At 47.8% G+C, this 27,078-nt stretch overlaps 5 protein-coding genes; 2 read left to right on the top strand and 3 right to left on the bottom strand.

Annotated features, from left to right (window-relative positions):
• Nucleotides 1-120: 120 nt before the first annotated feature.
• GSTUM_00006974001 (uncharacterized protein) lies at nucleotides 121-2,200 on the bottom strand (the record flags this gene model as incomplete). XM_002839072.2 has 6 exons in its annotated part: nucleotides 121-602; nucleotides 670-826; nucleotides 937-1,159; nucleotides 1,234-1,809; nucleotides 1,868-1,904; nucleotides 1,970-2,200. 6 exons carry the CDS (start codon nucleotides 2,198-2,200, stop codon nucleotides 351-353), a joined length of 1,476 nt encoding a protein of 491 aa, XP_002839118.1. The 3' UTR covers nucleotides 121-350.
• Nucleotides 2,201-3,267: 1,067 nt separating this feature from the next.
• On the bottom strand, nucleotides 3,268-6,163 carry GSTUM_00006973001 (uncharacterized protein). XM_002839071.2 has 8 exons: nucleotides 5,987-6,163; nucleotides 5,773-5,916; nucleotides 5,478-5,641; nucleotides 5,267-5,370; nucleotides 5,105-5,161; nucleotides 4,680-5,038; nucleotides 4,572-4,620; nucleotides 3,268-4,517 (listed from the first exon to the last, which is right to left on the bottom strand). Exons 1-8 carry the CDS (start codon nucleotides 6,037-6,039, stop codon nucleotides 3,660-3,662), a joined length of 1,788 nt encoding a protein of 595 aa, XP_002839117.1. The 5' UTR covers nucleotides 6,040-6,163; the 3' UTR covers nucleotides 3,268-3,659.
• Nucleotides 6,164-8,763: 2,600 nt separating this feature from the next.
• On the top strand, nucleotides 8,764-9,249 carry GSTUM_00006972001 (uncharacterized protein; the record flags this gene model as incomplete). XM_002839070.2 has 1 exon in its annotated part: nucleotides 8,764-9,249. The coding sequence occupies one exon, from the start codon at nucleotides 8,764-8,766 to the stop codon at nucleotides 9,037-9,039; it is 276 nt and encodes a 91-aa protein (XP_002839116.1). The 3' UTR covers nucleotides 9,040-9,249.
• A 29-nt stretch (nucleotides 9,250-9,278) lies between these two features.
• Nucleotides 9,279-12,017, bottom strand: GSTUM_00006971001 (uncharacterized protein; the record flags this gene model as incomplete). The annotated part of the gene is made up of 8 exons (XM_002839069.1): nucleotides 9,279-9,482; nucleotides 9,533-9,561; nucleotides 9,910-9,985; nucleotides 10,182-10,379; nucleotides 10,564-10,849; nucleotides 10,926-11,305; nucleotides 11,418-11,585; nucleotides 11,655-12,017. The coding sequence occupies 8 exons, from the start codon at nucleotides 12,015-12,017 to the stop codon at nucleotides 9,279-9,281; spliced, it is 1,704 nt and encodes a 567-aa protein (XP_002839115.1).
• Nucleotides 12,018-14,519: 2,502 nt separating this feature from the next.
• GSTUM_00006970001 (uncharacterized protein) lies at nucleotides 14,520-15,978 on the top strand (the record flags this gene model as incomplete). The annotated part of the gene is made up of 8 exons (XM_002839068.1): nucleotides 14,520-14,620; nucleotides 14,686-15,061; nucleotides 15,096-15,115; nucleotides 15,173-15,290; nucleotides 15,349-15,477; nucleotides 15,528-15,704; nucleotides 15,767-15,863; nucleotides 15,926-15,978. 8 exons carry the CDS (start codon nucleotides 14,520-14,522, stop codon nucleotides 15,976-15,978), a joined length of 1,071 nt encoding a protein of 356 aa, XP_002839114.1.
• Between the last annotated feature and the right edge of the window lie 11,100 nt (nucleotides 15,979-27,078).

Below are 27,078 nucleotides of genomic sequence, written 5' to 3'. Positions count from 1 at the left end.
CAGGGTGGGGTTAGAGCAAGTCCACGACCCCGGTTTTCATACAAGACATCATTGCCTTTTGGCAGGCCTTCCATATTATACCACTTGCATCCGTCCATCCTATCCATCGAACAAATTTCAATTGTAGAAGTATTGTCATAGGTTACCGGCCGTCCATGTTTACCGTTTTTCCCGGCCGGACCCATTCAAATCGAATCATAAATCCTAAAGAAAAAGGAAAAGAGAAAAAAAAAGACGAATAATCCATCATTACCACCCCACCCCCAACCCCATCCAATTATACGCGATAACCCAAAGCCAACAAGCCAACAAGCAGAAGAAAGGAGGAAATGGACTACATAACCATTCATTCAGGACTTCTTAATATCCCCCGCTACAACAATCGGCACCCCAGAAACCCCATTCCTAGCCGGGGCAGGGCCAGCACCATTACCCCCCACATTCGTAACACCCAATTCCTGTATGCCGGTGCGTGAGTAACTCGGCGGCGTCGCGGCGCCGGACGCTGGTCCAGAAGTAGTCGGCGAAATGGGGCTCTGTAACGGCGACTCATTCGTGGCGAGGCCCGCGCAGGTGGAGATTATTTGGTGCCATTTTGCGGCCTGTTGTGGGGTTTTTCTTTTGTCAGTTTCCGGTTCAATCATGGGGTGCGGTGGTGGAGGGGGGTACATCTTCGTGAGTAGCTGCCTTGAAGGCATAATCGTGTTTGGACGATAGAGCCTTCATGGTGCTCCCCGCATCTTTTCCGGAAATGATAAACTTCGCGTTTGGAGGTTTGGATAGTGCGCCGATGGTACAGTCCGGGAGGTAGAGGCTTATTTCTGGGCTGGGGTCTTTGGAGTAGTTCTATTTCTCGTTAATTTAGACATTGTTAGAGTATTGTGGGTGGAATGGAGAGGGGGACGAGCATCGTTGTCCTTAAATTCATGTAGATACTTGCACGGGGTGACGACGTAGTAAGCCGCGCTATAACTCCTCATGACTTTCCCCTTTCTGTTCAGCGTGCCCTCGATCAAAGCCTTTGTACTCTGATGACCCTGATTGGGGAACTGGATCGACTCGATCGACCGCGCCGGCGAGGATGGATCAATGAGTACGTCGGCGTATCTAGTCGTGAACCCACCCCACTCGAAATCCAGTGGGAGTCTTTGACCGGCAGCTATTCAAACAAACGCCCCAATCAGCCCAGCTCACAACTCATCCAAAGATTTTTTTTCAATTTTTTTCAAATACCAATAATATCCCCATACAGTGCCTTCTGTCTATCAGCCTGGGCCCCAACATGCTCATAAAACGACCCAAGCGCTTGCTGTATCGTCTGAACAATATGCCCCTCAAACTGTTGCATCTGATTCTGCACACCCAGTAGATCCTGTCGATGATTGTTCTCTTCAATAACCTGCTTGTGCAGTCTGTGCAGCACGCCCCTCCGCAAGATGTACGGGTCGACATCCGGCTTCAACTTGCCTCCATTCCCATGGGAGTGCGTTCCGGGGATATTTATGTGCGCAAGTCCACCCGCCGCCGTGCTCTGCCCAGATCCCATGGAATCAAAGCCCGAAGCATGCTGGCCCAGCAATTCTATGTGATTCTGCGTGTAGTTGCGGGCCTTCGCGACGCTCTTGGAGCTCTTCTCCGAGGCGCTATGGATGTGCTTTGCGCGATCCTTAATCTCCGTGTGAAGACGTCCGAGGATGGGTAGGACGTGGGTTTTCAATGCCCGCTCAGTTTCATGGTGGGATTGCGTGATGCCTTGGGTGTTTGTGCGGACGTTTTCGAAGAATGAGGCAACGCCGCCGATGTCTTGGGCTGTTCATCGTCATCGCCATCAGTCCCCCGCACCATTTGAAGAAGAAAGTGGGCTCACCAAAGTGATGTCCCTCCTTCAACGGTTCGGATACAGTCTACAATTTCAAACAATTGATTCAGTACAAGCAGAAACCTCAAGCGGGGGGCAACCCAAACACACCTTCAAAACCTTCTCATACTCCTTCGCCATCACTTTGTGCGCAGCTTCCGTATGCGAGACATAAGCTTCGATGTACCCAACCGCATGCTTCCAAGCTCTCAACCGCTCAACCAATAGTCCCGCTACGTCCCCTCTTTCAGTAGGAATCGCTTCTTCTGATGCCATTGAGTCGATGGTGTTGGCGTGACGAAGCGCGGGGTGTCCGTCCTCTTGCGGAGATACCGTAGCCATGGCGGGTTCTGCACTGTAATTTACTAGACAAATGAGACAAGTGGGGGGTGCTGGAGGCAAACTTAGGTAAGCAGAGAAACCCCAGAAGAGTGAAAGGGTTATTATTACCTATCGTATCTCCAACTAAGCCTGGAGAATCGGGGAACGTTATGATATCTTTCGCTGTTTTGGATGATATATAGTAATACTCCCTATTCCAAATCCAAGGATATTATATGATCGCTCGGCGGTGGAAGGAAGGGATAACCTTATAGGAGTTTTACCAGTGCTCTAGGTGGGGTCCCTGGACGGTCCCTGCATTTATCTATGGCAGCTGCACAACATACAGCGCCAGGTACTGTATCGTACTCGTGCACTGCTCTTATACGGACTCCAACAGCCCTTTTCTTCCACCAAATACCTGCTAAATTGGTGATTGACGTCAGGGTGAAGTTTGTCGTCACGAAGGTCGCCATATCGGTACTTGCATTGGAGGTCCAGCAAAAGCCCCGTCGTCACAGAAAGCGTCACCACATGGAATATCTTGAATACGCTTTGCGAAGGTGTGCTCATCTTTAACGATTGTTGGGGGAGGTAATCGCATGAGGAAAGGATCTACAATTACAACTCACGGTTGCCATGCATCCAAGTTTTTGGATCCAGATTCGGAAAGGGATTCATTTGGACACAGTACGAGTACAAGTACGAGGATGTAAGGGTAAGTGATCGGAACGCCCGTGATCTGTTTTCCGATCACTTCTTTCCTCACATCATAGTGAAAACCTGATTGGCTGCTCCCAGATAACCCGTGGCAACAATTGGTCAAATTGTCGGTTTTCCGATCACTTTCTTCCACACCCTCGTACTCTAGCAGCGACAGGGAAGTGGTGATATCAGATTGAAGATCGAATTCTCGCTGGGCCAATTTATCGCTAAGCTTACTAAAGCTACTTCATACTGGCAGTCTGCTTGAGTACTTGCACAGTGCTTTTAAGGTAAATGCCGCGCCCCGGTAACTTACACCTTTTGTATCACGCAATGCACGCCACATCACTCGAAAACTAAGTCGTGCACTATTTACCTCATACTTTACGAAGAGGAAATGATATCATTTTCCATTTGATGCCCCCAATTTTTGCCCCCCCGGGTCATCCCAATGACAAGGAAAAACATAAAAAGTCTATCAAAAGGAAACGCCCACACCGTCTAGTTCTGGGTAGGAAAAGAATACTGCGAACAAAATCCTAACACGCCATCTGTAGTTACAACGCGTGGAGGACGGTGAAAAGAAAACAGGCTAGGTAGAGAGGAGTGTGTGTACAAAGTGTAAGATTAAGAAAAGGAACCGGCGGGAAATGAAAATACTCAGTACCCACCAAAAAACTCATGCAAACGCCCAAAGCAATCCCTCCAGGTAACAAAGGCCAAAAAAATAACAAAATAAACAAAGGGAAAAGGAGGTGTAAGAAGGGTGTTTTTCCTACCGACCCCTAAGCTGGAATCCCCTCAACCTTCTCTCAGCTTCTGTGATGGGAGAGTGTACTTCGCTGCTAGAATCGCTATCTCCACCAGTATGGTCACTGCCGAGAACTCCTCCCGATCTCCGCCTATCGCTTCCGTCTCTACCGGAGTGCATGGTAGGCAGCGCGGAGGAGCTCGGGGGACTGTTCAGGGGACTGGCGGCGAGGCTGGCAGGTGCACTGCGGAGTCCCTCATCGTAGGTAGGGAGACTTGAAGTGGAGCTCAAGTTTCCTGTTCCTGAACGAACCGCAGTGCTATACGATGGGACCTTCGATAGCGCACCGAGATCCACCTCATCCTCATGTGCCTTATCCGGCGAGTGCGCTCTCGCCCTAGGCCCACCATAGCGCGCGGTGTGCCCACTTGATTCCACCGGCCTCGAAAAGTAGTCTTCGCCGCCACGTTGGCTCAACCGTGCTACTACTTCTTCTACCATAGCCCTAGGCGACGAGGCCGGAGATACCGGCGGGGCACTAGCGCCACCGGTACTCCTGTGTGGGGGTATCCCCGGGGGTGTAGGAGAGCTGGGCCTTCCTAAATCACCCGCCGAATTCGTGGCAAGGTTCTCGGAGGAGCTCTGCTGTGATAGGTTGGGCGAGTTAGAAAGGGAAGGAAGTGGAGTGTGCGTTGGAGTTTCGTAGTGGTCCTGGGGTATGCCCTGATATAATCGATCCAGGTAATGGTCGTCATAACGCGGAGGCGCTTGACTTTGATTCAGCGCGAGGTCCCCTGACAAGAGAGTCCCACGGACGATATTGTCTTCGCCCATCAATAGATCTGGAGATATGAACAATTGCACAGGAAGGGATGCCCGTAGCTGTGACTATATGTCAGCAACCGCACACAGATATTAGCATTCGGCCGAGCCTACCTCAGAGGTGTGCCCATCGGGATTGTGAAGTTGGATGGCGAATTTGAGCCTGAAGTTTAGGTTAGCAGAAGCAGCGGTGCCGCTCAAAGATCCGTCGTGGATACTCACTTGTGTTTAATTTTGATGCAGTCCACTTCACAATCCTGAACGCATCTAATTAAGCTCTTCGGCAGTTGAACCCTGTCCTGTAGCCTCCACCTTCCGAGATCTTCATCATCCTCCATCCCACTCTCACAATTCTCAAAAATCTGTTGCAAAACGTGCCTGACATCATCCTTAGTAGTGCCCTTCTCAGGGTCACTGAAGCTCTGCAATTCCTTAAAATTGCAAATAACTTTCCCCACAGTAAGTCCCTTGAGTAAGGGCACAAGTATAATATCGATAGGAATAGACGATCCAAAAGCAACAGCCTTTCTGGGAATACTAATCGAGTATTCCACCTTGTTGGGCCAGATATTCTCCACAGACTACAAGGGTATGTATGTTAGGAAAAAGAGCCCTGGGAGATGTGACCGGCAACGCGGCAAACCCACCATAGCCTGTGATAGCTCCAATGCACTAGGGCCCAAAGTCCGTACTACCCTTAAATGCTATCCGGGCCAAAAAGATCTAGTCAGCCTTATCCTCACATGCCGGTATTTCACAAATACAGTACCAATAAACTTGCACACTCAGCAAACGTTCAGCTAACGCACCTTTTTCGCAACGATATTCTGCGCAAACCGGGGCCTCTCGATCACAGCTTTTAGCCGATAGAATATCTGAGCATGGTCTAGGCCTTCGATTGATTCGGGAAGGTCTGGGTTCCATAGGCGCAAGTGTCAGCACACAAACTCGCGAATTAGAGGAAAAAATCCCGAGATGCCGCCGCTCGAGTAAAAGGAGTAGAAGGAAAAACAAACTGACTGCCAGGTAGGACAGTTTCAAAGCTGTACTCGTAATTATTCGGGCGCAGTGTGACTGGGTTCCTGTGAGAAAACTCCAAGAATTCCCACTTCTTCACGAACACTACGCTCTCACTTTTAACCGGCTTGACAGAAATGCCGGAAGCTGTGGAGTTTTCCTGCCAACTTTGTATAACAATGCGGAAGGGAATCCGGAGTATCAGCCTCCAAGTCTTTATTATTATTGTGCCTCGTAGACAGGGATTCTGCCTCGTTTCTGGCTCGGACTCTGTTTCAAGCGGGAGGGAAATACTCACTGCAGCCTTCTCACGCCCAACAACGACAAAGCGATTGACCGAATGGCGGCAGATTCTGTGATGCAGAAAGCAAGTGTTCCTTTCAGCGCTGCGCCAGCAGATTCCTCTGGAGTTCCCCTAAGCACAACCACATTGTTGTCCAGTCTGCACAACAAAAATAAGTACCATCCTCCATGAAAACGAGCAAGAGGCAGCAATTGCAAGGATCTCGCACCTAATATCACAATAAGGGATCGTATGGCTATGACTTCGGTTCAGAAGAGGCATATTGACAAACTTCCCTCCTCAATAATTTATCCCAATAAACAACGACGATCCTCCGGCAATTCCAAAGGTAGTATATAGCAACAATAGAGTAGTCGCAGCGGAAACAAACAAACTCTTTTCTCCCCTCTCTTCCTGTCTGGGCAAGAAGAGGAGGGAAGGCTAAGATATAAATATCCTATGAGGTACAGTAAACGGTCTGACGCACCGGAGCTCGGCCGCACACCTTGTCCACAGTGGATGCTCCAAGTGATTAGTAGGTTTGCCGCGGTGTTGAGGATAGCAGGCTGTATGCAGTATGGGACGAAATTTTATTGGACGGACGCACAAACAGCCCGACGGGATTGTATTGGAAATCGGATCCCGGAGTGCTGAAGGACGGGAGGTATACACACACAGACAGACACAAGCATACACTAACGCCCAAAAAAGCTTGTAGAAGAGGGTGCTGAAGGAAGGTGAAGGAGAGGAGGAGGGAGGAGGAGGAGAGGCAGGTAGGCACAGGAAGGTAATAATAATGGTGGTGGGTGAGGAAGCGAACCAGTCTAGAATAGAGAGGCCAGAAGGCCTTACGAGAACAATGGTATGTAGGATAGACCAAGTCTACACGTTTGGAGTTATGACAAGCCGAAATCCCTCCCAGAAGGACCCTTTGGGGTTACGGCGCCGCGTACCAGTACCGGTATGCTATCGTGTGCCATACCGGTAGTCTACTCGAGTATCATGGAGAAGGAGGATGTTCCAAACCTTTGTCATCCTTGCACGCCAATTTTTTTCCTACCGTCTTTTTTCTTTCTTTTCTTCTCACCCATTCACTCATTCCCCCCCAACCTAGCCTAGAGAGGTCAGTTTAAGAAGGGTTTTAGTTCTTACGCACGGTGGATAGAGTTAAATTAGCCTTGTGAGGGACGGCTATCACTCAGCGCTTACCATCTGAAATAAGACACCTTTGTATTTGCACAGTACAGGCGGTACAGCACTCATGGTTCCGGTCGCGATAAACCTGTAAGAGTACAGCACCGGTACTCGAGCACATGAGGCCCTTGTTCAGCTTGAATATTAGTCAAACTCTGGACATTTCTGCTTATTTTTTTTTTCCAACCTTCCGGGTAATTTTGGGCTTCTTAGGGATATTGGATACCGGCAAGGCATCTCGCACAAGCTCAGAAATTCACAAAGGAAAAAACTCATCCCTAATGGCAGGAACGCAGAAACAAACAATAATGCTCAAAAAGAAGGACAATTTAGCCAAATCAGGACTAGCGGAATGTCTCGCCCAGCTAAAAACCCATGTCTTGGCATATTCTTGCTTACTCATTGCAAGCGATTTATTAACAGGCTCCCACTCAGAATGCCCCAACTTCAAACCCAAAGATCGTGGTCCTCCAGTTCATGTTTTCGCAGAAATTGAAATGATAGACCGATGCAGCAGGTGTCCAGCCACATTTCCATCATGTCGAACTCAAAGAGACATTCTGGTTGGCAGTGATCATTCAACCTGAAACCAAACAATCACTTTTCCATACCACTGGCAGGCTTACCGGTATTGCGACCGGAACCACAGGATAATAGATAGCATATGCTTTCCTCGACTCCACCCCTTGCCACCCCTCAATGGCTTCCGAGCCACGATCGATCGAAGCCAAATGCCGTAGAGGACGATATCATACGATTGGAACTTCAGGAGAGGCCACGCCTAATATAGAGTACCGGTACTCATACAGTATGATACCGGTGCAGTAACTCACACATCTTACCAGTTTATCTTATCATGTCTGATTCTTCTGACACACGCGAACATGTGTTATCTTCCCTCACCCAAACCTTACTTTCCCTCACCACCGCACATGGATTGTTTGCTCCAAGGGACTAGCGATGAAAGTCTGTACCACCGATACCTTAAACACTACAACAGTACCAGGACGATGTTCTCCCTACAGTACGAGTACCGCTCTACAGATACAATACAGGTACTGTACCCCCACGTTCATCCCTCCAGTCAATAAGCTAGCGAGGCATTGTGCGAGAGGGAGAGAGGTTAGGGATGAGTTCGTCACCCCTGTCCATCCAATGGTGAAATTCATTCATTCTCGCACGCAAGCCACAACTGAAATCCACAATCTCCTAAACCCTGTGGCTTCAACGTCAAATACCGGTAGTGGTATGATACCGGTTTTAAGATCTATGATTCGATTGGTGAGTTGATCATGGTGCGGTGAACTCGCCCTGCTACTCGTAACCTTGCGCCAGACCCCAAAAGGCGATCCCGGACGTGACATTTCAAGAGCCCCCACGCGCTCCTGCCTACCATAGTCACCCGATACCGTAGACTATTAGTTTAAACGGACAAAGAGAGGCGAAGAGGGAGGGAGAGGGAGAAAAAGAAAGAAAGAAAAAAACCCCACCGCGAGATGCCGAGACTTGAATTACAATTAATTTTGATAGATATTGTAATGTATCATACTATACCCATCCTAAGAGCCTTCAAAGCCTTCGGAGGTGTCCCTCCCTCCTCCGGAGTGCTCTATTTTCAGGATTTCATACTTGAGTAGAGTGCCCCACAACCTCGTTTGGGCTCGCAGTACGGGTATCATATCATACCTGTAGGGGCTTTAGTTATCATCGCTAATTCGTGGTAATTAACACGCAGACTTCGGCTTACCTCCCCGGACTCACATTGGGGTGCCTACACTATCACTGGATGTCCACGTCGACTGGTTTTGTGCAATGCTGATGCTGCGGGCGGCGTATGGTTGCGGTGGTGGGAGGGGAGGGAGGAGGGATACACAATTGTGTATCATCTATCGTGCTGCACTCGTACATGCTGGTGCGGCCCCCTCTGCCGCCACCACGTTACGGTGCGGATGTAACACTATCGACGAGTACTCGAGTATATGTGGTGTGGGACGGGATCGGGTGGGAGTCCTAATTGGGGTTTTGGAGATGGGGGTGATTTGTTATAGTTACTATAAGTATAGCGTATGGTTGGCTGGTTACAAGTAAAGTAGGTTTAAGTATTGTAGGCTACAGCCTCCAAACACACAAACATATACTGTACATAAACCTGAGCGGGTATGATACCACGATAATATCATTATAGAAGATAATACTTGCACCAGTAGTTGACACTACCAAACGGAAAAAAGGACAAGTACCGGTAACGAGTAACAGGGCAGAAACGTGCTATTCCGATGAACAAGATGAAAAAAAAAAGGGCCTGAGATCAGTAACTTGGGATGAACCTAAAAGACCGAAATAATAATGATAAAAACCAAGCTAAACAGCAGAGGTGAAAAAAAACAAAAAACAAGACGGACGAGCCGAGTACGGTATCGCGATCGATGAATGTGATTGGTGATTGATGACACCAGGTAGGCTACCGTGTCAACCCTATCAATCAATCGACTGCAACACAATACACTACCATCAACACCACACCGTATTAACTCCCCGCCGCCGAAAGCGTCACCTCGCTACCATTCCGAGTCTGCCCTACATGTGGTCGATTCCACGTCTTCAAGTGCCCTATCGTTCCGTCGGAAAATTTCCTCCTCCTCGCGCGGCGAGGTTAAGGAAGAAGAAAAAGTCAACCTCGCAAATCACTCAAGGAATAGAAATCAAGAAACGGGAACTGGCTGCGCTAGGGTGGAAATGAAGCCAAAACCAAGGAGCTAGCAATGGAGCTACTGTAGAAATGGCAAGGCCGTAGGGGTGAGATGCTTTCTTCCCACGACACCGTGCCATGCCTGACAAAACGGGCCAAGGCAGGAACAGGGGCACGAAACCCTTGGAAACTATTGCGAGATTCGAAAGAGAAAAAAACAGGAACCAGGAACCAGGAACCAAAAAGTTGTTGGGGGGGAGAGCACGTACCATCCACGCATGTTGTAACGATTGAGTCTTCCCGGAAAACTAGCTGGGTAAGATGCTCCGCGTCAATGACTTTCGACTATCCTCCTCGTCATATGCAACCTTATCGTTAGTTCAGTTCTCAAGGTACAGATTGAGAAAAAAAAAAGGAAAAAAGGACCAGTGGCAAGACCCTTTCGGACAAGGAGAAAGGGAGTTGTAATTTTTCCAGCCGAGCGTTTGATCTCGGAAAAACTGTTTCGGTTTGATAACGATAAGGTGGAGGTTCGACTTACCATGATCGGTGGTAAAACTGCGGTGCGTGCACGTTCCTCTACGGGATGAACAGCGATTTCTTGGTCTGAACTCTCGTCATGGATGGAAGCGATGTTAGAATTTGACCGCAACCTCCCCGAGAGGCTCTCTGCGCGAATTCTTCCGCTTTGAGACTGGTAATTATGAGATGACATGCTCCCACGGTTCTGTGTGGCCGCCTGGGTCCATCCGGGAGCCGAGTTAGCTATAGGTTCTACTTAGAAAAAAGCGACAGCCCTAGTTATCGGTTGCAGCTTCGCAAATCGGCAACCTTCCTTGTGGCGGGTGGCATAGTGGATAGGAAGAAGAAAAAACACCAGGAAAAAAATAAGGGAGATAAGGAAGGGGATTCTCGGCCCGTACCGCTTTTGGTTTGTGAAGCATTCCAACACTAAAATCCCATAACAGCAACCTACAGTCGTTTCCAACACTCCCAAAACGATAGGTACGATCATCGCAACGCCAAGGATCGAAGGCAACACTAGATACCCATGAATGGTGTCCTTCACAGCGAGCTACGATGCGCCGATCATGAAACGACCATATGGATACTAGGTCATCCTGACCACCTGTGACAACATATCTTCCATCCGGAGACCAACAAACACACATTAACCCGCCATAGTAGCTACTGTAAACATCTAAAAGTCTAACAAATACGTAAGTACTTTACGCAGTTCCAGAACCGTAGATAACTATATCGCTCACGGAATACGGCCACTCACTTTTCCTTAACAATATTAATGACCCGCAAACATTGATCTTCAGCTACCACAGCAACATATTGGCAGTCCGGAGAGAAGGCAAAGGCCGTGATGGCACTTCTAGAGATCGACCAATACGAAACAGGATTGGTTCTCTGGTTTTTTGACTCCACCGACTTGTTCACCGAAAAGTACCTCAAGAGACTTGCCGTACTATCGGATCCCGTAGCAGCTTTCTCAGGCATTCCAGTAGCATCCGGTGCATCCTCAGGCATAAATGGCGCATCCTCCTTCTCTTTGTCATATACTATCAAAGATCCGTCTTGGTGGGCGGCTAGAAATAAATTCTCAGTTCCCGGTATCCATTTGATATCCGCAACTGCGTGTGGGTTTATCACGCCCTGGAATTGGCAGAGGGCTGTATTAGCATTAATACCACTAGAAAAGGAGAATCGCAAAGAATTTGCGATATATAGATAGCGATGCGGGACAATCTAGGGTATAGGTTCTTACATTCTTGTTTAGCCTTGCATATTTGTTTGAGATTGGATCGAACCACACAATGTCCCCACTCGAGAAACCAATAATCACATCTAAGTGAGTAGAGCTCTTAGTGAGAAGGTTGACATCATGGCAAAGTGGGTGTGCTTTCGTGAATAAAATTTTCGAGAGAGGTTCATGCTACAAAGATATAAAAACGTTAAGTCCTTTATTCTCGCACATAAATCGTTGGCAGCGGTAAGTTTGAACCTTAATTGAGGAACCCATATCCAACCAATTGAATGCTCGGTTTATGTTTGCAAAAATAAACAAATCTTCCGAGTTCCTCTCTGCAAGCCGTTTCGCTAGGTTTTCATGGGGAATAATTCTCGAGACGAAGGTAGAATTGTTTTTAGCAATATTGTTCTTCGGCTTTTTTCTCTTGGCCGCGTCCTTGCTAGATGCGGACAAAGACGCATTTCCCCCTCCAAACTTCTCTGTAGTAGCAGTTGCCCCATCCCCGTTACGAGATGTATTGCTTCCTGAGCCCGTTTTCACAAGAGAGCTGTGCGAGTCTGTGTCTGCAGAGGTTCTTGGGCCAAACCCAGACTGACTTTCCCCACTCTGTGACATTCCGGGACTACGGTAGACAGGTGAGGGCGCATCTTTTGATTTGATGGCAACTAGAGAGAGTTTAGTTCCGGCAACTGTAGGCTGCGGTGCTGTGCTGAGGGGATTGAGGTTGGTTATTGGAGACTCAGACGGATGTGGCGGAGGCGTGGCTAGAAAAATATCCTCCTTCAAGATGTAGGTGCCTGCGCCAATCCGGAGGTCAAATGGTCAGCAGGGGCAAATTGGAAGTCTGGCCTATTTGCTCCGCACACAACACAAATACCGCATCGGATGAACCAATACCGGCATAGGAGATCTACCAAGACCGCACAACGCCGGCCGAACACGCCTAAAACATACCTTCACCGACCGAAAATTGGTATTCGGGCCCTTCAGGGTACGCGATGATATTGTTCGTCTCAACAACGGGGGGTGGAGTGCCTGGCATCCCGCCACCCCAAAGTCCTACTCCGGGGGTACCTGGATGCCTGGGAGGCGGCGGCGGGAGCACGAACATTGCCTAATTCCACGGAACAATGTGGCTTAAATGAAGCAACGAGCGGTGCTGCAGGTAGGATGAAATGGGAATACGGGAACTGTTTGAATGGGGCTTCTAGGGAGCAGAAACTTGTGCGGGGGAGATCGTACACGGTAGGTTAGGTAGAACCGGGAAGATGGAGATGGTGGTTGTACGATATGAGATGGATTGAGAAGGGAGGGATGGGATGGGTGTAGATAGTGGAGAAATGTGTGGTGTGTACCCACGTCAGAACTATGCGGCTCTTTCCACCAAGACCAGTTGATTTGTACCTGACAGCGTGCATTTCAACAGAAAAGTATGATTCTCTAAGCAAACCTTTAATTTGCAGGGGGAAGAAATAACATGCTGAGGCTCTTGTGAAAGTGTCCCCGCTCGAAGAAATCCAAGCATTTTCCCACGGGAAGCTTGCAGTGGGCGGCTAATCTAAGGCACAAGTTGGAGTACCGGTATGGTGCTAGGCCCTGGATCGACCGTGCCATCCATGAGGAGCCAAGCGATCCCAGTCAAAGCCTTTCTACGAATCACAACTCCCCACCTATTGTCACCTGCTTCCATCTCTACTCGAGTATCATACATTCAACTCATCTACCACCTAAGTTTACATACTCTAGCACCACGGCCCCGAAACCTTTACAAAAAGGTATTGGCTGCTCCAATTACCGCACTCATTACCCCCATCCCACTCGCTCTGGTTGGAATGGCTGATACCGTTCGAATAGTTGTGTGCGGAGACGAAGGTAGGTCCCCTATCAACCCGTCCGCACAAATAGCTTCTGACCATCACCATCAAAAATTCCATTAGGCACTGGGAAGTCATCTCTAATTACTTCCCTGGTCAAAGATGTTTTCATCCCGAGCAAGATTCAACCAATACTCCCCGCAATTACACTAGGCGCCCCCGAAAACGTTACCACAACCATCGTTGATACCTCTGGTATGTACTTCCTGGCATCATGAGTTGGAAGTTTGACGGCAGTTAATAACCGGTTCCTGTGCAGCTCTCCCGCAGGAACGAAATACTCTTGGTAAAGAAATTCGGCGATCCAATGTCATATGTTTGGTCTACTCAGATCATTATGTTAGCTGCCCGGTTTACACACTCTTATTTTTGAACGCTCAGCTGATTGTCCCCCGAGAGCTATGAAAGGGTTTCCCTATTTTGGTATTGCTACCGTCTTGCCCCGTGTGAGACTCCAGGTTCTGACCGCGGAAACCTCACAGGCTTCCGTTCTTTCGGAGCTTGGGAGTAAATGTTCGTCCATCACCTCCGAACAGAATTAAGATACTCTGGGCTAATAGGAATAGCTTCCTGTTGTTCTATGCGCAAACAAAACAGATTTGTCGCCCGATGTTGACCCCGAAGAAGAAATGATGCCTATAGTGTTGGAATTCAAGGTCACTCCTCTCAATCTTACCAGCCCCCAACGAAGTATTGACCTCATTGGCTCTCAGGAAATCGACTCGTGCATACGGGTTAGTGCAAAAGAGCAAAAAAACATTAACGAGCTTTTTTATTTGTGCCAAAAAGCTGTGACACATCCGATAGCACCCTTGTATGATTCTAAAGAACAGGCATGCCACTCCGAAAACACAGGAGGCTTAGCGGGGGGCTTACGAGCGTTCGTTGTAGAATCTTAAACCTGCCGCGGTGGCGGCTCTTCAACGAATCTTCTGTTTGTGCCTCATCTACACTCAACAGGCACCTGATGCTAATCACATTCTCAGTCCTATGTGACAAGGATCAAGACGGCTTTCTAAACGACCTTGAGCTTCAAGAATTCCAGGTACCATCTCCAGCTAATCCTAACCCCTCCACGAGTTCTCTGGGCATGCTTTCTCACGCCTCTTTCTAGAAAAAATGTTTTGACAAATCTCTAACCTCAGAGGAGCTTGAAGACATAAAGGCTTCAATAAAAAAACGGCTGCCAAATTCTCGGACCGAGGAGGGAGTTGATGAGCAAGGTTTCATTCTACTGAGCAAGATGTTCGCAGAAAAAGCTAGACATGAAACTATCTGGACGATATTACGCGTTTTTCATTATACGGATAGCCTGAGTCTGAAAGACAGTTTCTTACACCCAAAGTATGTTTTCTTCTATATACTCCCAATGCCTGTTACCTCCGCGATAACTAGAACCTTTATATCAGATTCGAAGTCCCACCTAATGCATCAGCAGAACTTTCTCCCCTTGGGTATAGGTTTTTCGTAGACCTTTTCCTCCTTTTTGATAAAGATAATGACGGGGGACTCAACGGAGATGAATTGGCAGCGCTTTTTGCCCCCACTCCCGGTCTTCCTGCATCATGGGTTGATCCCTCGTTTCCATCCTCTACGGTCAGATCTGAAGCCGGACATATCACTCTTCAAGGGTGGCTAGCCCAATGGAGCATGACAACTTTTCAGGATCCTAAAATGACTCTAGCTTATCTGGCGTACCTGGGATTTGAAAGCGGTGAGAGGGGTGGTACAACTGCCGCGCTCAAAGTCACTAAACCGAGGAAGAGGCGGAGGAGACAAGGGAGAGTGGAACGCAATGTTGTTCTTTGCTACGTACTAGGTTCACGTGGGAGCGGGAAGGTGCGACCCCTTCCTTCATTAGGCTAACAGCGAAGCTCAACTAATTGGAAAATAGAGCTCAATATTAGATGCATTTCTCAATAGGCCTTTTGATTCGACATATCACCCCACAATCAAGCCGAGAACCGCCGTCAACAGTGTAGAACTACAAGGGGGTAAGCAATGCTATCTGATAGTACGACCCCAGCATCAAGACAAATCACAATTTTACATGACTGACACCGGGATTTTAGATTGAAGAACTAGGCGAACTAGAACCCGCAATTCTGGAAAATGGAGCGAAATTGAATTCTTGTGATGTCGTGTGCTACACCTACGACTCGTCTGATCCAGACAGCTTTGCACATATAGTTGATCTACGAGTATGGATAGTCTATCTATAGCCGGTGACACACGCTAATTCATATGCTAGGCTCGGTATCCGCAACTCGACGAGCTTCCGGCGGTATATGCAGCCCTAAAGGCGGACCTGGATAAGACAACCCAAAGAGCCGAAATCCAGCCGGATGTTTATACACGTGAGATTGGCATGTCAGCGCCTTTACATGTGAGCGCCTCTTGGACATCCATATCCGAGCTTTTTGTCATGGTAAGCCTTGCGCAGTGCACTTCAGTTGACAGGGTACTTATACGCATAAATAAAACATGTAGGTCTCCGAGGCTGCATTATTCCCCAATAATGCTTACCCTCGAACTGAACCTGAATCAGCAGACAGAACCAATTTCTATATTGTTGCCGGAGTGACAGGTAAAAACAATTTCTATTCTAATATTGCCAGCAGAAACGAACTAATGTGCTATTGATGCCAGTGTGTACTGTAATGGCATTGTTGTATGTTTGGAAAAGGACCAATCCAGGATAGACCCTAACTGGATACGGTTGACAAGAAGACGAGAGATTCAATTGCCTTATATACATAGAGCCTAGGATAGGTATCATGAATTTTTCACAAACTTGCAAGGGCAACGCATACCGTAGATTGTCACATGACCACTCTTCCTTCATTGCGGCGACCGCACAAAATGTCACCCCTTCAGAGTTCTGTCATGCTGCATCACTCGTCTACCTACCATCGCCCTTTCGCCAGAGAGGTGAGCCGGCGAGCACCTTTGCCAACTCGGAAGGATTGCAGGAGGCTACCCTAAGGGTCAGGATAGAACGCCGGCACCCTATATTGAACACACTACTCGAAAGAGGCCAAAATGTGTTGCTTTACAGGAGGTGTTTCTGGTGCTATCATAGGGCGACACCCGTTTGGTTATTAAGCACTTTTTAACTCCACCACCTCACCCTATACAAGTCCCATAGCCACTATCATTACGCTACTATAGCATAAGATAGGGATTGGTAACCCCGCGGCGTAGGCGACATCGTGTTATGCCTGCAAAGTGGGGTAAACATTCCGTTCAAGATAATTGGGGAACTGTACCATGGAATACTGGAAACCTGAGTGATGGATGATGATAAGGTATTCTCGAGGCGGACTTGTAATTCTAGATTCCTCGCTGTTGGGCCAATTTATGCCTACTAACTACTTGGCCCACCTATCTTCCCTGAGCAATTGCGCGTTCCATCCCGCCTGGCCACTGCGCGCTTGTAATACTCCTTTGTCCCAAGGCACTATCTCTTCCCAGAAGGTTAGGTTGGGACCATCTACTCGTCTCTTCACTTCTCACTCCCTTTCTACCCATTTCCTATCCCTGCATGCTCCCGCTGTTGCCACACCCCTCTAGCTTCCTCCACTTTTGGTTCCTACTGCGCGGCCTAAACCCCTGGCCGTCAAGCTTTCCTTTCCTCCGTTTCTGAAGAAAAAATAAAAAGGAGAAGAGGGAGGGGGAGCGAATGGAGCACAACATGCAAAGGGGAAATGTGTTTGACTAGATCCGAGAGCCAGTTCAGACATGTTGCTAGTACTGCGACACTTTCCATCGCCCGGTGAGAATATCCATCGATTCTAATCTACCAATCCACCAGTAAAAAAAGTGCGGAGAAATACACCCTGCGGAAGGAGCGCTCCGTTACTCAAATACCCCTAACTGACTCCGCAGCGAGCGCGTACTACACTAACCCTACCAATCTCATTTCCCAAATCGCCACGCACCAAACAGAAGATTCCACCAGCTGTCCGAGTGTACTACTTTATTGGCTAGGTCCACAGACCTCACAGCCCAAACCCCCATTACTGTTGCGATCATCGGAAGCTGACGGGCACTTTCCTATTGATCCATAGGAATTGGGCTGAAAAGCGATTTCTATTTGGGGGCGGGTAGTATGGCAGAAGTGATATCATAGTTGGGTTCCATGTTATTGAATCCTGGAGAACAAACCTGTTGCTGGATAGACTTCATAACCCATGAAATACCCTTGCCCACATTGACACAGCCTCTGTGTACGCGATTTCTTGATGAAATCTCCCCTGTCCAGAATATAAGTTACATCGCCCTAAGAACTGTCCCCAGAATTTACCCCGCCAGGTAATCTATAGTACAGCACATCACCCCCCACCAGCACACCAAGAGTGGTTCAATATGTGTGATACACGAGGAATGTGAGACTGGGGTCATGAGTGAATATAAGAGATTGAGCTTAATGAATTCTGGACTTGGCAATTGACGTCAAGATACTGGGGAAATTGGAGAGTAATGATACATTGCACGCTTCGATTCAGAAAGCCAGATGACCAGCCTTCACAAGAGCTTTCACAAGAAAAGCGGGAGCGCAGTAGGAATAATGACCTCGCAGAAAATATATGATACAAAGAATCATTTCTCTATTTCCCTAGGTACTACTCAGCTAGTCACCCATTACCAAATGGCCGCGAATCCATGTGATAACACCAACCCAGGTGCCAATTTGGGTTGGATTGTGGAGTTAGAAATTCTGACAGAAGAGTATGCCATGAAGACTCGCCATCTGAATTCTGGATGTAGTGTAAGGGGAGGAGGGAATTGAACTCAGAACAGGCTAGCCACAGACTTGTCAAGGAGTTGTTGCACTCTGCCGGTGGCGCTGAGGTTTCCCCCAGCCACTATTTATTAGGCAATTCTTAGCAGTATTAAAAAAATTTCTTCATCGCTTTCAGGTACGATACAATACCATGATAAAGTGATCATCACTTGTCCCCTTCACATTAAAAGTAGCCATTTGCGCGACAATGCAATAACACCATGCCAGATTCAATTACTAATTATATATTGGTTTCAGGTAACAGGTCCTGATATGGACCCCACAACACCTCAATCCCAGCTGGATTGGAAAAATCGGGAATGGATTGCCTCCAGAGAGGGTAGTAACAAAAGAGCTAAATCTTGGAAATTCCTGATAGCATATGGTAGGGAAAAAGCATAGTTACGGTTTCAATAGCTCCACCAGCAACACCCACCTCCACCGTTTAAGTCAAATAACAAGCTCCTCGCGTTCTAAGATTTGTGAGCCTGCAGCTTGGCCAATCTACTGTATCGCAACAGAGATTGGAGTTGCTATTAACACCGTACTAGAGTGGATGTGAGGGGAACAAAGTCCTCGGGGGGAAGAAACATCAAAATTCACAGCAACCGCCCTTACCTGTTAACTGGGTCATTGGAGCCCATCGATCATAATGTGCCTTTTTTTCCTGGACAGCTTAACGGTGAAGGGGCTAAGTTTCGAGATTTGTTTTCTCTATTTGGGGTATGATAATTATCATACTGGAAACGATTTTCCTTTTGGTCAAGGACCGGTGTTACGGAAGAAATGATCAGTACGTGGGTTTTAAGGAACAAAGGCTGAATTTCTCCTTCACGCTTAACTAAAATCATACAATTTAACTTAGGGCCCCACTGCAGCCTATAATGGCCAGAACGGGGTGTTCAATTGTTTTGATAATATCATATTAGCCCAAGGTGAATAAGCCCTTGATCAAGCTCTTCCGAGAGGACAAGGCAAATCTCGGACATGGACTCCGCCATCCTACGCGGCCCGCATACTGATACTCAGCGTTCTAGGAGTTCAATATAATTTATTTATCCTTGTATCACCGACCCGGTCTCAGCAGAGAGGAGTGAATTGATATGGAGCAGAAAATAAAACATCAATGAGAATTTCCAGTCAAACCAGCGTACAACTTTCTGAAGCAGCAGAGATACTATGTGATACGCTGCTCGAAGCAACAGACACCTTATATTGGGTTTAGCGGGAAAGATAAGTCTACACTTCACCGATTATGCACTTGACACGTCGCCCACAATCCCCAACAAACCCCACCTAGGTATCGTCCTCTAAATCAATGCCTTACCTATAATACGAAGGAGTCGGACATAACAGCCGAGACGGCCACCCAAATATACACACCCCCTAAGCTCCGACCAACCCCTGGCACAACACATATCAGGCTCCACAAGTGTTCATCAAACCTTCGGCTATTGCCAAGTATCCAATGAACCCCAATGAGTCAAGAGAGAAAAGGAAACACAAAAAATTGGCGGGATCCAAGAGAGCCCTGGGCACCAGGGAAACCCCCGGGATCTCCAGTACCTCATAGCTTCCGGAGCAAGAGAGGAACCGCTCAAGCCACTGGCGGAACGACGCCCCCTCCCTGGGCCTTTGAATACCAAATTCCGAACTTGATCCCGACTTTCAAAAACACACTAGGTTAGATTTGTGTCGGGTCAGGTTTCAGGTATGGCAAAAGTTGAAGTCGCCAAACCAGTGGCTCGACTAGACATTAAGGGTCGGCGATGGTCAGAGAATAGGGAGGATGGGGAACTACGTATAGAATTTTTGTGCTGGGCTCTTTGGTGTGCGTGCGGGATGAGGGCGTCCTCCCAGGAATACGCTCTTATGGGTACAATCGAACGCGGAATGGAGAACGCAATGTCAAGAAGGCACCCACTCTCCCATGGTAACCATTGCGTATAGTGACGCGAGTACGGCGACATGCGAGGCCCGCACAGTATCATACTTGAAAACCCCATGACTTCTCAGCAGGAAGTCGTACCTCTACAGGAGTGCCGCCCTCTTTACATTAACCCCAAGAGAGTGGAAATGTGACACTAGATAGCTCTCCTGTCACAGCAGAGTAAAACGATACCGTTCGATGTCATTTGATGGGCCATTGTGCGAAAAATGGCGTGGAAGTCCCTCACTAGTGAACCAGGGACATATGGATACCAGAAAAAGATGTTCCAGAGTTTGACTACCGGTAATGGTTCAATTATTCAGGCCGGAACCACAAATTAATCCAGCCAAATATCTGCACGCTTCTACTTATATTCTCCTTCCAGGCCTAAATCTCTATAGGGACGATAGATCAGTATTTCATCTTAGGCTATGCGAACACCCTTTTGCTACAATCCCCACGTCGAACGGTTTCAGCCCTGATGGGAAAACATATCGAGATCTCTCACAGGTATCACAGTACAGCACACCACAAGAGTTTTCAAAACTTGGAGTATCATATCATAAATTTAAGCCTATACCCCCACTAATTAAGGTTAAAACCCTCCACCCGGTTGGCGAGATCGCTGCTCGGGTATCGATTCAAAATTAGAACGAGATCGCCCGGATTCCCCGGAACACTACCCCCAAAGGAAGGGCACCTCGAAAAAGTAACACCAATGGAGAGGGCCTACAGGAGTGGGGCAGTTAGTTTGCAGGATGATAAAATGGTGAATGGATGACTTGGTGGCAAGCAGCCACCCTCACAAACCAGTTTCATGTGTTTGTGCCAGAGAATCACTATTCGCAAGCCTGTTGGGACCAAGCACGCAAGGTGGCAATTTACAGACAAAGTGCTCAGCTTCAATCCAGCTGGGCGAATAGTATTCAGAGATTACAGTTGCCATCGCAAATGAGAGGAGGAAAAGGACTCTCTCTTTCCGTTACCATCCGATCGCGGACCCTTTCCATCAGGGTATTGGTCTAGAGTCGGATTCTACCACCTCGATCTCCCGGTTCCCATAAAGCAGGATTTTTGGCTCCCACCTACATGACAGATCGTTCAATAAGAGCTCATTTCTGTGTAGGAATTTAACTCCTAGGCTCTGCTAAGTATACGGGGATTAGTTGGCTCTTGAAACATTAACCACTGCGCGAGCTAGTATTTCACATAATATTACCCCAAGGGAACCAATACTTACTTAAGTATTCTGCTGGTAGGTGGACCCAGATTTTTTGTCCGAGCTTAAAAGCAACCGTTTGTATTGCGTTTCTTCTTATATGCTCTATTACGGGGGGGGGGTATATTTCCAAGAGAAAAAATATAGATCTTGATCAATGATTGGCAACGACAAGATTCTGTCATAGTTAAAGGGATAGTCACCGCAGGAATTTCAACACTTAAATCATCTTATCTGATAAGGAGGATCTCAGGTGACGTTGTTAAAAATGCTGATGGGGGTTGCTCACTAGAATAAGGATTTTCCCTTTTACAATTCCTCCATCTAGTCTTTGGTGACGCCCTTCGAATAATACGCATATTCTCACCTAATACCGGACCGCCACGCACGTCTCACTACACGCCCTAACACTACCTTGGCACTAATGGCGTCTCCATGTTTTCCTATTTATGGGAAAGGATAGTTGTGCCAACAGAAGCTGCCAGGAATACAATTTTTTTTCCCGAGAGAAAACGTCAATGACCAATGATCACGGTTTACGCCATACCAGGAGCTGGGTGCATAAAAGGAAATCCAACCATATCCAAGATGAGTACAGGAGACTTTGCGTCCGAGAAACCCCGGTCTCACGCCAGTACTCACGAGGGGCTACACTGGCTAGTCCACGCACACTACTTCCCGGAGGGAAGATAAGGGTACATTGGTACAAGGTCTCGTGATATTAAACAGCTGTAGAGCGCACGACGGCGAAACACAAAATCGCATTGGCCATACCTATTCTCCGACAAATGAGGAATGACCAAATTCTGCACTGCGACCCGGAATCTACACCACCACGAAGAGAAACACAACCAGGCGAAAGGAAAGTATATATATATTACATACATAAAAACTCACCCCATAACTTACTCTGTTCTTGTGTTCTGAAAAATTTGGGCAACAAGAATACCAGCACAACAAGGGAAGATGCACACCAGATTGGACCATTCACAGCGAGGAGCTCGAAGGGTTTATGTATCAGCGAGGCCTACGGCAGAACAGTGTCAGACACTTGCACAAGGACAACTGAGAGTCAGTTCGAATCGCAATGACGTTCATGTCTCATAGCTTCCTTCAGCCGGAATATGCCTGAATGGCTCACCGCCGCTATGCTAGATATTTCTGGCACAGTTGGCAAATTTGGTGAAGCCTATGTTGGCTTTCCCACCCGCACCCACAGGCTCGCACACAACAGATTAGTCAGGTCGGTCAATGCTAAGAATCTCCAAGAAAGCATCATACCCTATTCTTTTTCAAACATTGCCAACCACTGGAAGAAAAAGGTTTCACATGTCTCCACGCCATGACACATCCTTCTTCAGGGCCACCACATGTCCGCAGGGAGGGAGGGAGGGAGTGGCAGGAGGGGTGAAGGCGGAGAAGGATCCAATACCTGCCTCTTGGTACCAGACCCTAGCCCCTCCACCACCCCCGTCCCCTCTGAGGGCATGCAGTTTTCTATCCTCTCTTTGGGAATTAGCAACTGCCTGCGAGGATAATTGAACTTGGGGATTCCGGGAAACCAAGTCTTCTAGAATCACGATATGATGCGATCACACCATTGTCCCGGCGATACATGTTACGTTTTCTTGGGAATCATATTCCCGAGGTTTGAGGACGGAACCGGGGATGTGCAGGATAGAAGAAAGGGACAAACCATTCCCAAACTTTCCCTCCAGAACCCCACCCCCAGCCGAAGAAGAAAAGAAAAAAAAACCCCGAAAGCTCCAATTCACCCTCCACCAACACAACCCAGCCCCAAAGTCATCACGGGCAACTCAGCCCAGTCCGATTCCGCAAAAAGTAGCGGTGCGAACGACCCCGTCAACCAACCACGGTGATGCTCCCTTGCAAACTCACCATCAAGCCAACCCCCCCAAATTTCCCAACACGAGGACCGACCGAACTTGAAACCATCCTCGAGTGACGACCCATGACCATCGACCAAGTGCTTATTTAAGCTTCCTCTGGAACCGGGATCCGGCTCATCCACCCGCGCCATCACCGGCCAGCTCAGCAAGTCCGTCCATAAGTCTAGTCTAATGCACCGCGAGCAGTGCTAGTGCAAGTACAGTACTCGAGTAGACTACACGCGTATTAAATTTACACCAGTATCCCGTGAAGATCCTAAGCGTACTCGTATTATACCGCCATCGCCACCCAAATGCCACCCATAGCCATCCACAAACACACGCTCACTCCGACCACCCCGAACCCTGCGCCACAAGCACACCACATGTATATCCCCACTCGCACCATTCCCATTTCCATTCCGAATTTAGGCTCCCAACGGACACACCGCATCAGCGACATTGCTGCAATGCACCTCAAACCGGAGAAAAGCCCGATGGAACCCGACGAGGACGACGACGACGACGACGACGATCATCGCGAGTGATGGGATGTGGCTGTGGGTTGAGGAATGAAAAGAAAGAAAAAAAAAAGGAGAAGACAAAAAAAAAAAAATCCGATGCTACGGTAAAGCATATCTTGGTCTACTTTTGACTTGTAGCATCTTACAATTCTACGTTACTCGAAACCAGCGGCACAATGTATTCAAAGCAGCGCGACAGAAAGAAGAAAAGAAAAGAAAAGAAAAAAAACTCACCATTCCATCCAATTCCGTTTCGTGGCAGACAAGTACCGTGCTCATAGTAGTATTGTAGTATTGTAGTAGTAGTAGTAGTAGTAGTAGTAGTAGTTCACGGTAAGTCCTGATGGCACTGTACAGTACCTGCATTATTCCCTCCCCCTCTCGCTCTCTCTTGACTTTCTTGTCCGGCACTTGGGGAGGGGAGGGGAGGGGGGGTGGAAAAGGAGAAAATATCGTGGTGCATACGACGATAACATGGTTTCGCGTTGATGGGTGGATGATACAACTGATAGCGTGCGTTAACTCACGTATGTATGCAATAGCAACGGTTTTTGGTGGTTGTTGCTTCTGCGATTTATTTCATTTCATTTCATTTCGTGCTCGCGGGTAACGTGAGGGAGTGTGAAGGTTCGTGGTGCGTCGGTAGTTGTGTTCTTGTCTGACGGTGCGAGTGCGATTGTTTAGAGCACTGTGCCGGGCTCGAGTATGATACTTGGTGAAAGTGTGGAGAGGGGGAATTAGTAAGGATGGGTGGAGGGTGACTTATCATACTCGTGTAGGTTGCGACCGTAGAGTAAAATTATTATCTCGTCTTCTCAGCATGTTAAAAATAATAATAATAATAATAATAATAATAATTCAACAATTAAGGTAATATTAATAGTTTGGCAAACTAACAGCTTTTTACAATGCTAAGGTACGGTACTGTTGTATGATAGCACTCGAGGTATCAGAGCTTATGGCGCCAGAAGCCGTGGAAGGGGAAGTGTGTAACCCCCCCCCTTCCCTCCACTTCAATCTTTTTAGTTGGCAGAAGGTACCGATAGGTCTAGTCAACTACCGGTGGGACTTTGTTTGCTGTTTTGAAATTTGGAACCATGATGGATTCAACGTTTGTGGGCAAGCCACTATGTGGCCAGGGGGTTGCGCACTTCCCCCTACCGTATCTCTTCTGTCACCATACCGGTGCTCGAGTACTAATACACTAAAGTAGAAGAATAGGTAGATAAGATACCGTACTTTTGGTGCTAACTGGGACAAAAAAAAAAAAAAAAAAAAAAAAGGAGAGACCTTTGAGTAGACCATGTTCCCAGCCACATAAATGAGTGAATGAACGATAGTTTAACCAGTGGCCTATGATACTCTGCACCACAACGGGGTGGATCCTGCGTTGAAACCTCCATCCCTCTCTCCCTTCACTCCTTGCCGGATAAGGTTTCGACTTTTCGAGGAGGCTCTCAGCGCCACATGGGGCTAGGAATTACAGCAGCAACTCAGGTTGGCTGTTATGCTCTCTTGACAGGGGCACGATGAAACTCGGTGGATGACGAATAGATGTAATTTGGTGGGCGGAAAAGTGAATTCGTTAGAGTACGAGTACGGTAGGGAAATAAGAAATAAAAATGCCTGTTACTGATCCTTGTTCGTCGCCCGCCCGTTTTCCCTGTGTCCCCATTGAAGACTGGGTTACGAACCTTGAAAAGCCCTCCTTGAAAAGCCCTCAAAGTTCTAAATTTGTTTCCTGCTGTTTCATTCTTCGTGGCGGCTAGCTCACTGTGTCGATTCTAAAAGATGTGACTTCGGATCACTGTACCTCGAGTATCAGAGCTCACGGCAACCGCCTCTGTTTGGCTTTGCCGGGTAACGGGGGATTGCGGGCGGGCCGTAGCTTTGACTTGTTATGGCTTACTGCTGCTCACGCACAGTGCGAGCAGTGCGCATGCCATTACCGCTCCTGTCCTGCTTTTCTTGCGCTTGGCGGATATCATAGCAGGGGCCACTTGAACATACTAGTACTGTACCATGGCTCTCCCCATTCGTTTACCGGGCTTGATACTGTAGGTCAGGAACAGAACTTCTCAATCCTCAAAAAGTGCTACCGGTACTCGAGTATATGGGCTCCAGCTCTGTACTTGTACTATATTCGAGCACAAACCCCCCCCTCTTTCCCAGTTGAACCCACTCAGCCAAACAATCACGGCGTTGAAAGAATTGTGTCGACCCGAGCAAGTTCCATCAGAGCAGTAGTGGTACTGTAACTCCTAACTCACCTTATGATACAGCACTGGAGTACAATACCGGTATGAACAGTATCGCGGTCGAGCCTTTTACCGGCATTTATGTGAAATCCCAGGCTACGGGATTTTATGCATGATACCGGCACTCTCACTCTAATTTCCCATACTCCATCACAGCAACATGGTTCTCATGCGGGCTAAACTCTGTTGGAAGTACCGCACTCCAAGTAGTTAGTAAACTCTTCCTTTCCTCCTTTCCTCCTTCCTTCCTTCCTTCCTTCTTTCCTTCCTTCTTCCTTCTTCCTTCTTCTTCCTTTCTCTCCCTCGTACAGTTGCAAGTGCAAGTACTAGTACAGTATGCACATCTGCAAGCTGCACAATGACAAGGTTGAGGAGTGAAATTTCCGTCTTTTTTGTTCTTCCCCTTTCCCTTTTGCTGGCGTAGGGCATCTTGACGGGTACAATACTGTAATATTGAATAAAGGTTTAGAGAAAAAAGGATTTCGTACCCGTTGTATCGTGACATGTGCTGCAGGATGGAGTGAAAGGGGACATGGTTGTCTATTTGTTCGTTCATTCGTCTGTGGATGTGCGATTTTTCGCGTTCTGGAAGTTTGTATCCCCCTCCCCCCTTTTTTTTATTTTGGCTCTTCTTCCCCACATGCCACGGTGTGATCGGTTTCGTGTTTAGTTGTCGTTCTCCTTGTCCCTTCAATATCCCTCCTGTCTGCTGTTTGAACAGCGCAGCGGGAGGCAGGGAGGGAGATTTGATAAATGGACCAGACTGGGCTGTTCCGGTGGACCGGGGTTGAGGATTGTTGCTGTTGGCTTAACAGCAGCCATTTTATAGAACTTTGCTGTGGCTCTCCTGCAGAGCCGGGGTGGGTCATCGGATTCCTTCGCTAACTATTTACTGAGTAAACCCATGTGTTTCGCTGGCAGAGGCTGATAATTTTCCTTCTAACCCTTTTCTCTACCCTTTCTTCTACTTCTCGTTTTCATTAAATGTTTCTAGAATGGATGTTTTGCCCATGAAATGGTTTTTTTTTTTTTTTTCGAGTTTGGAACTTCGTGCTCGACAAACTTGGTTTATCCCCCCCCTGTCATTCTTGGAGGGAAAAGGAAAGCTAAGACGGAGCCCCCCAATTCATCCACTGCGGTAGCGGAAACACAAGGGGTGATCGAGTGATGCTAGAAAGTCATTCAAATTACAACAG

The sequence above is a fragment of the Tuber melanosporum genome (assembly GCF_000151645.1).
Source record: "Tuber melanosporum whole genome shotgun sequence assembly, scaffold_30, strain Mel28".
In the NCBI taxonomy this organism is placed as follows: Eukaryota; Fungi; Ascomycota; class Pezizomycetes; order Pezizales; family Tuberaceae; genus Tuber; species Tuber melanosporum.
Note: the sequence above shows the minus strand (reverse complement) of the source record. Positions and strands in the feature narration are given on the sequence as shown.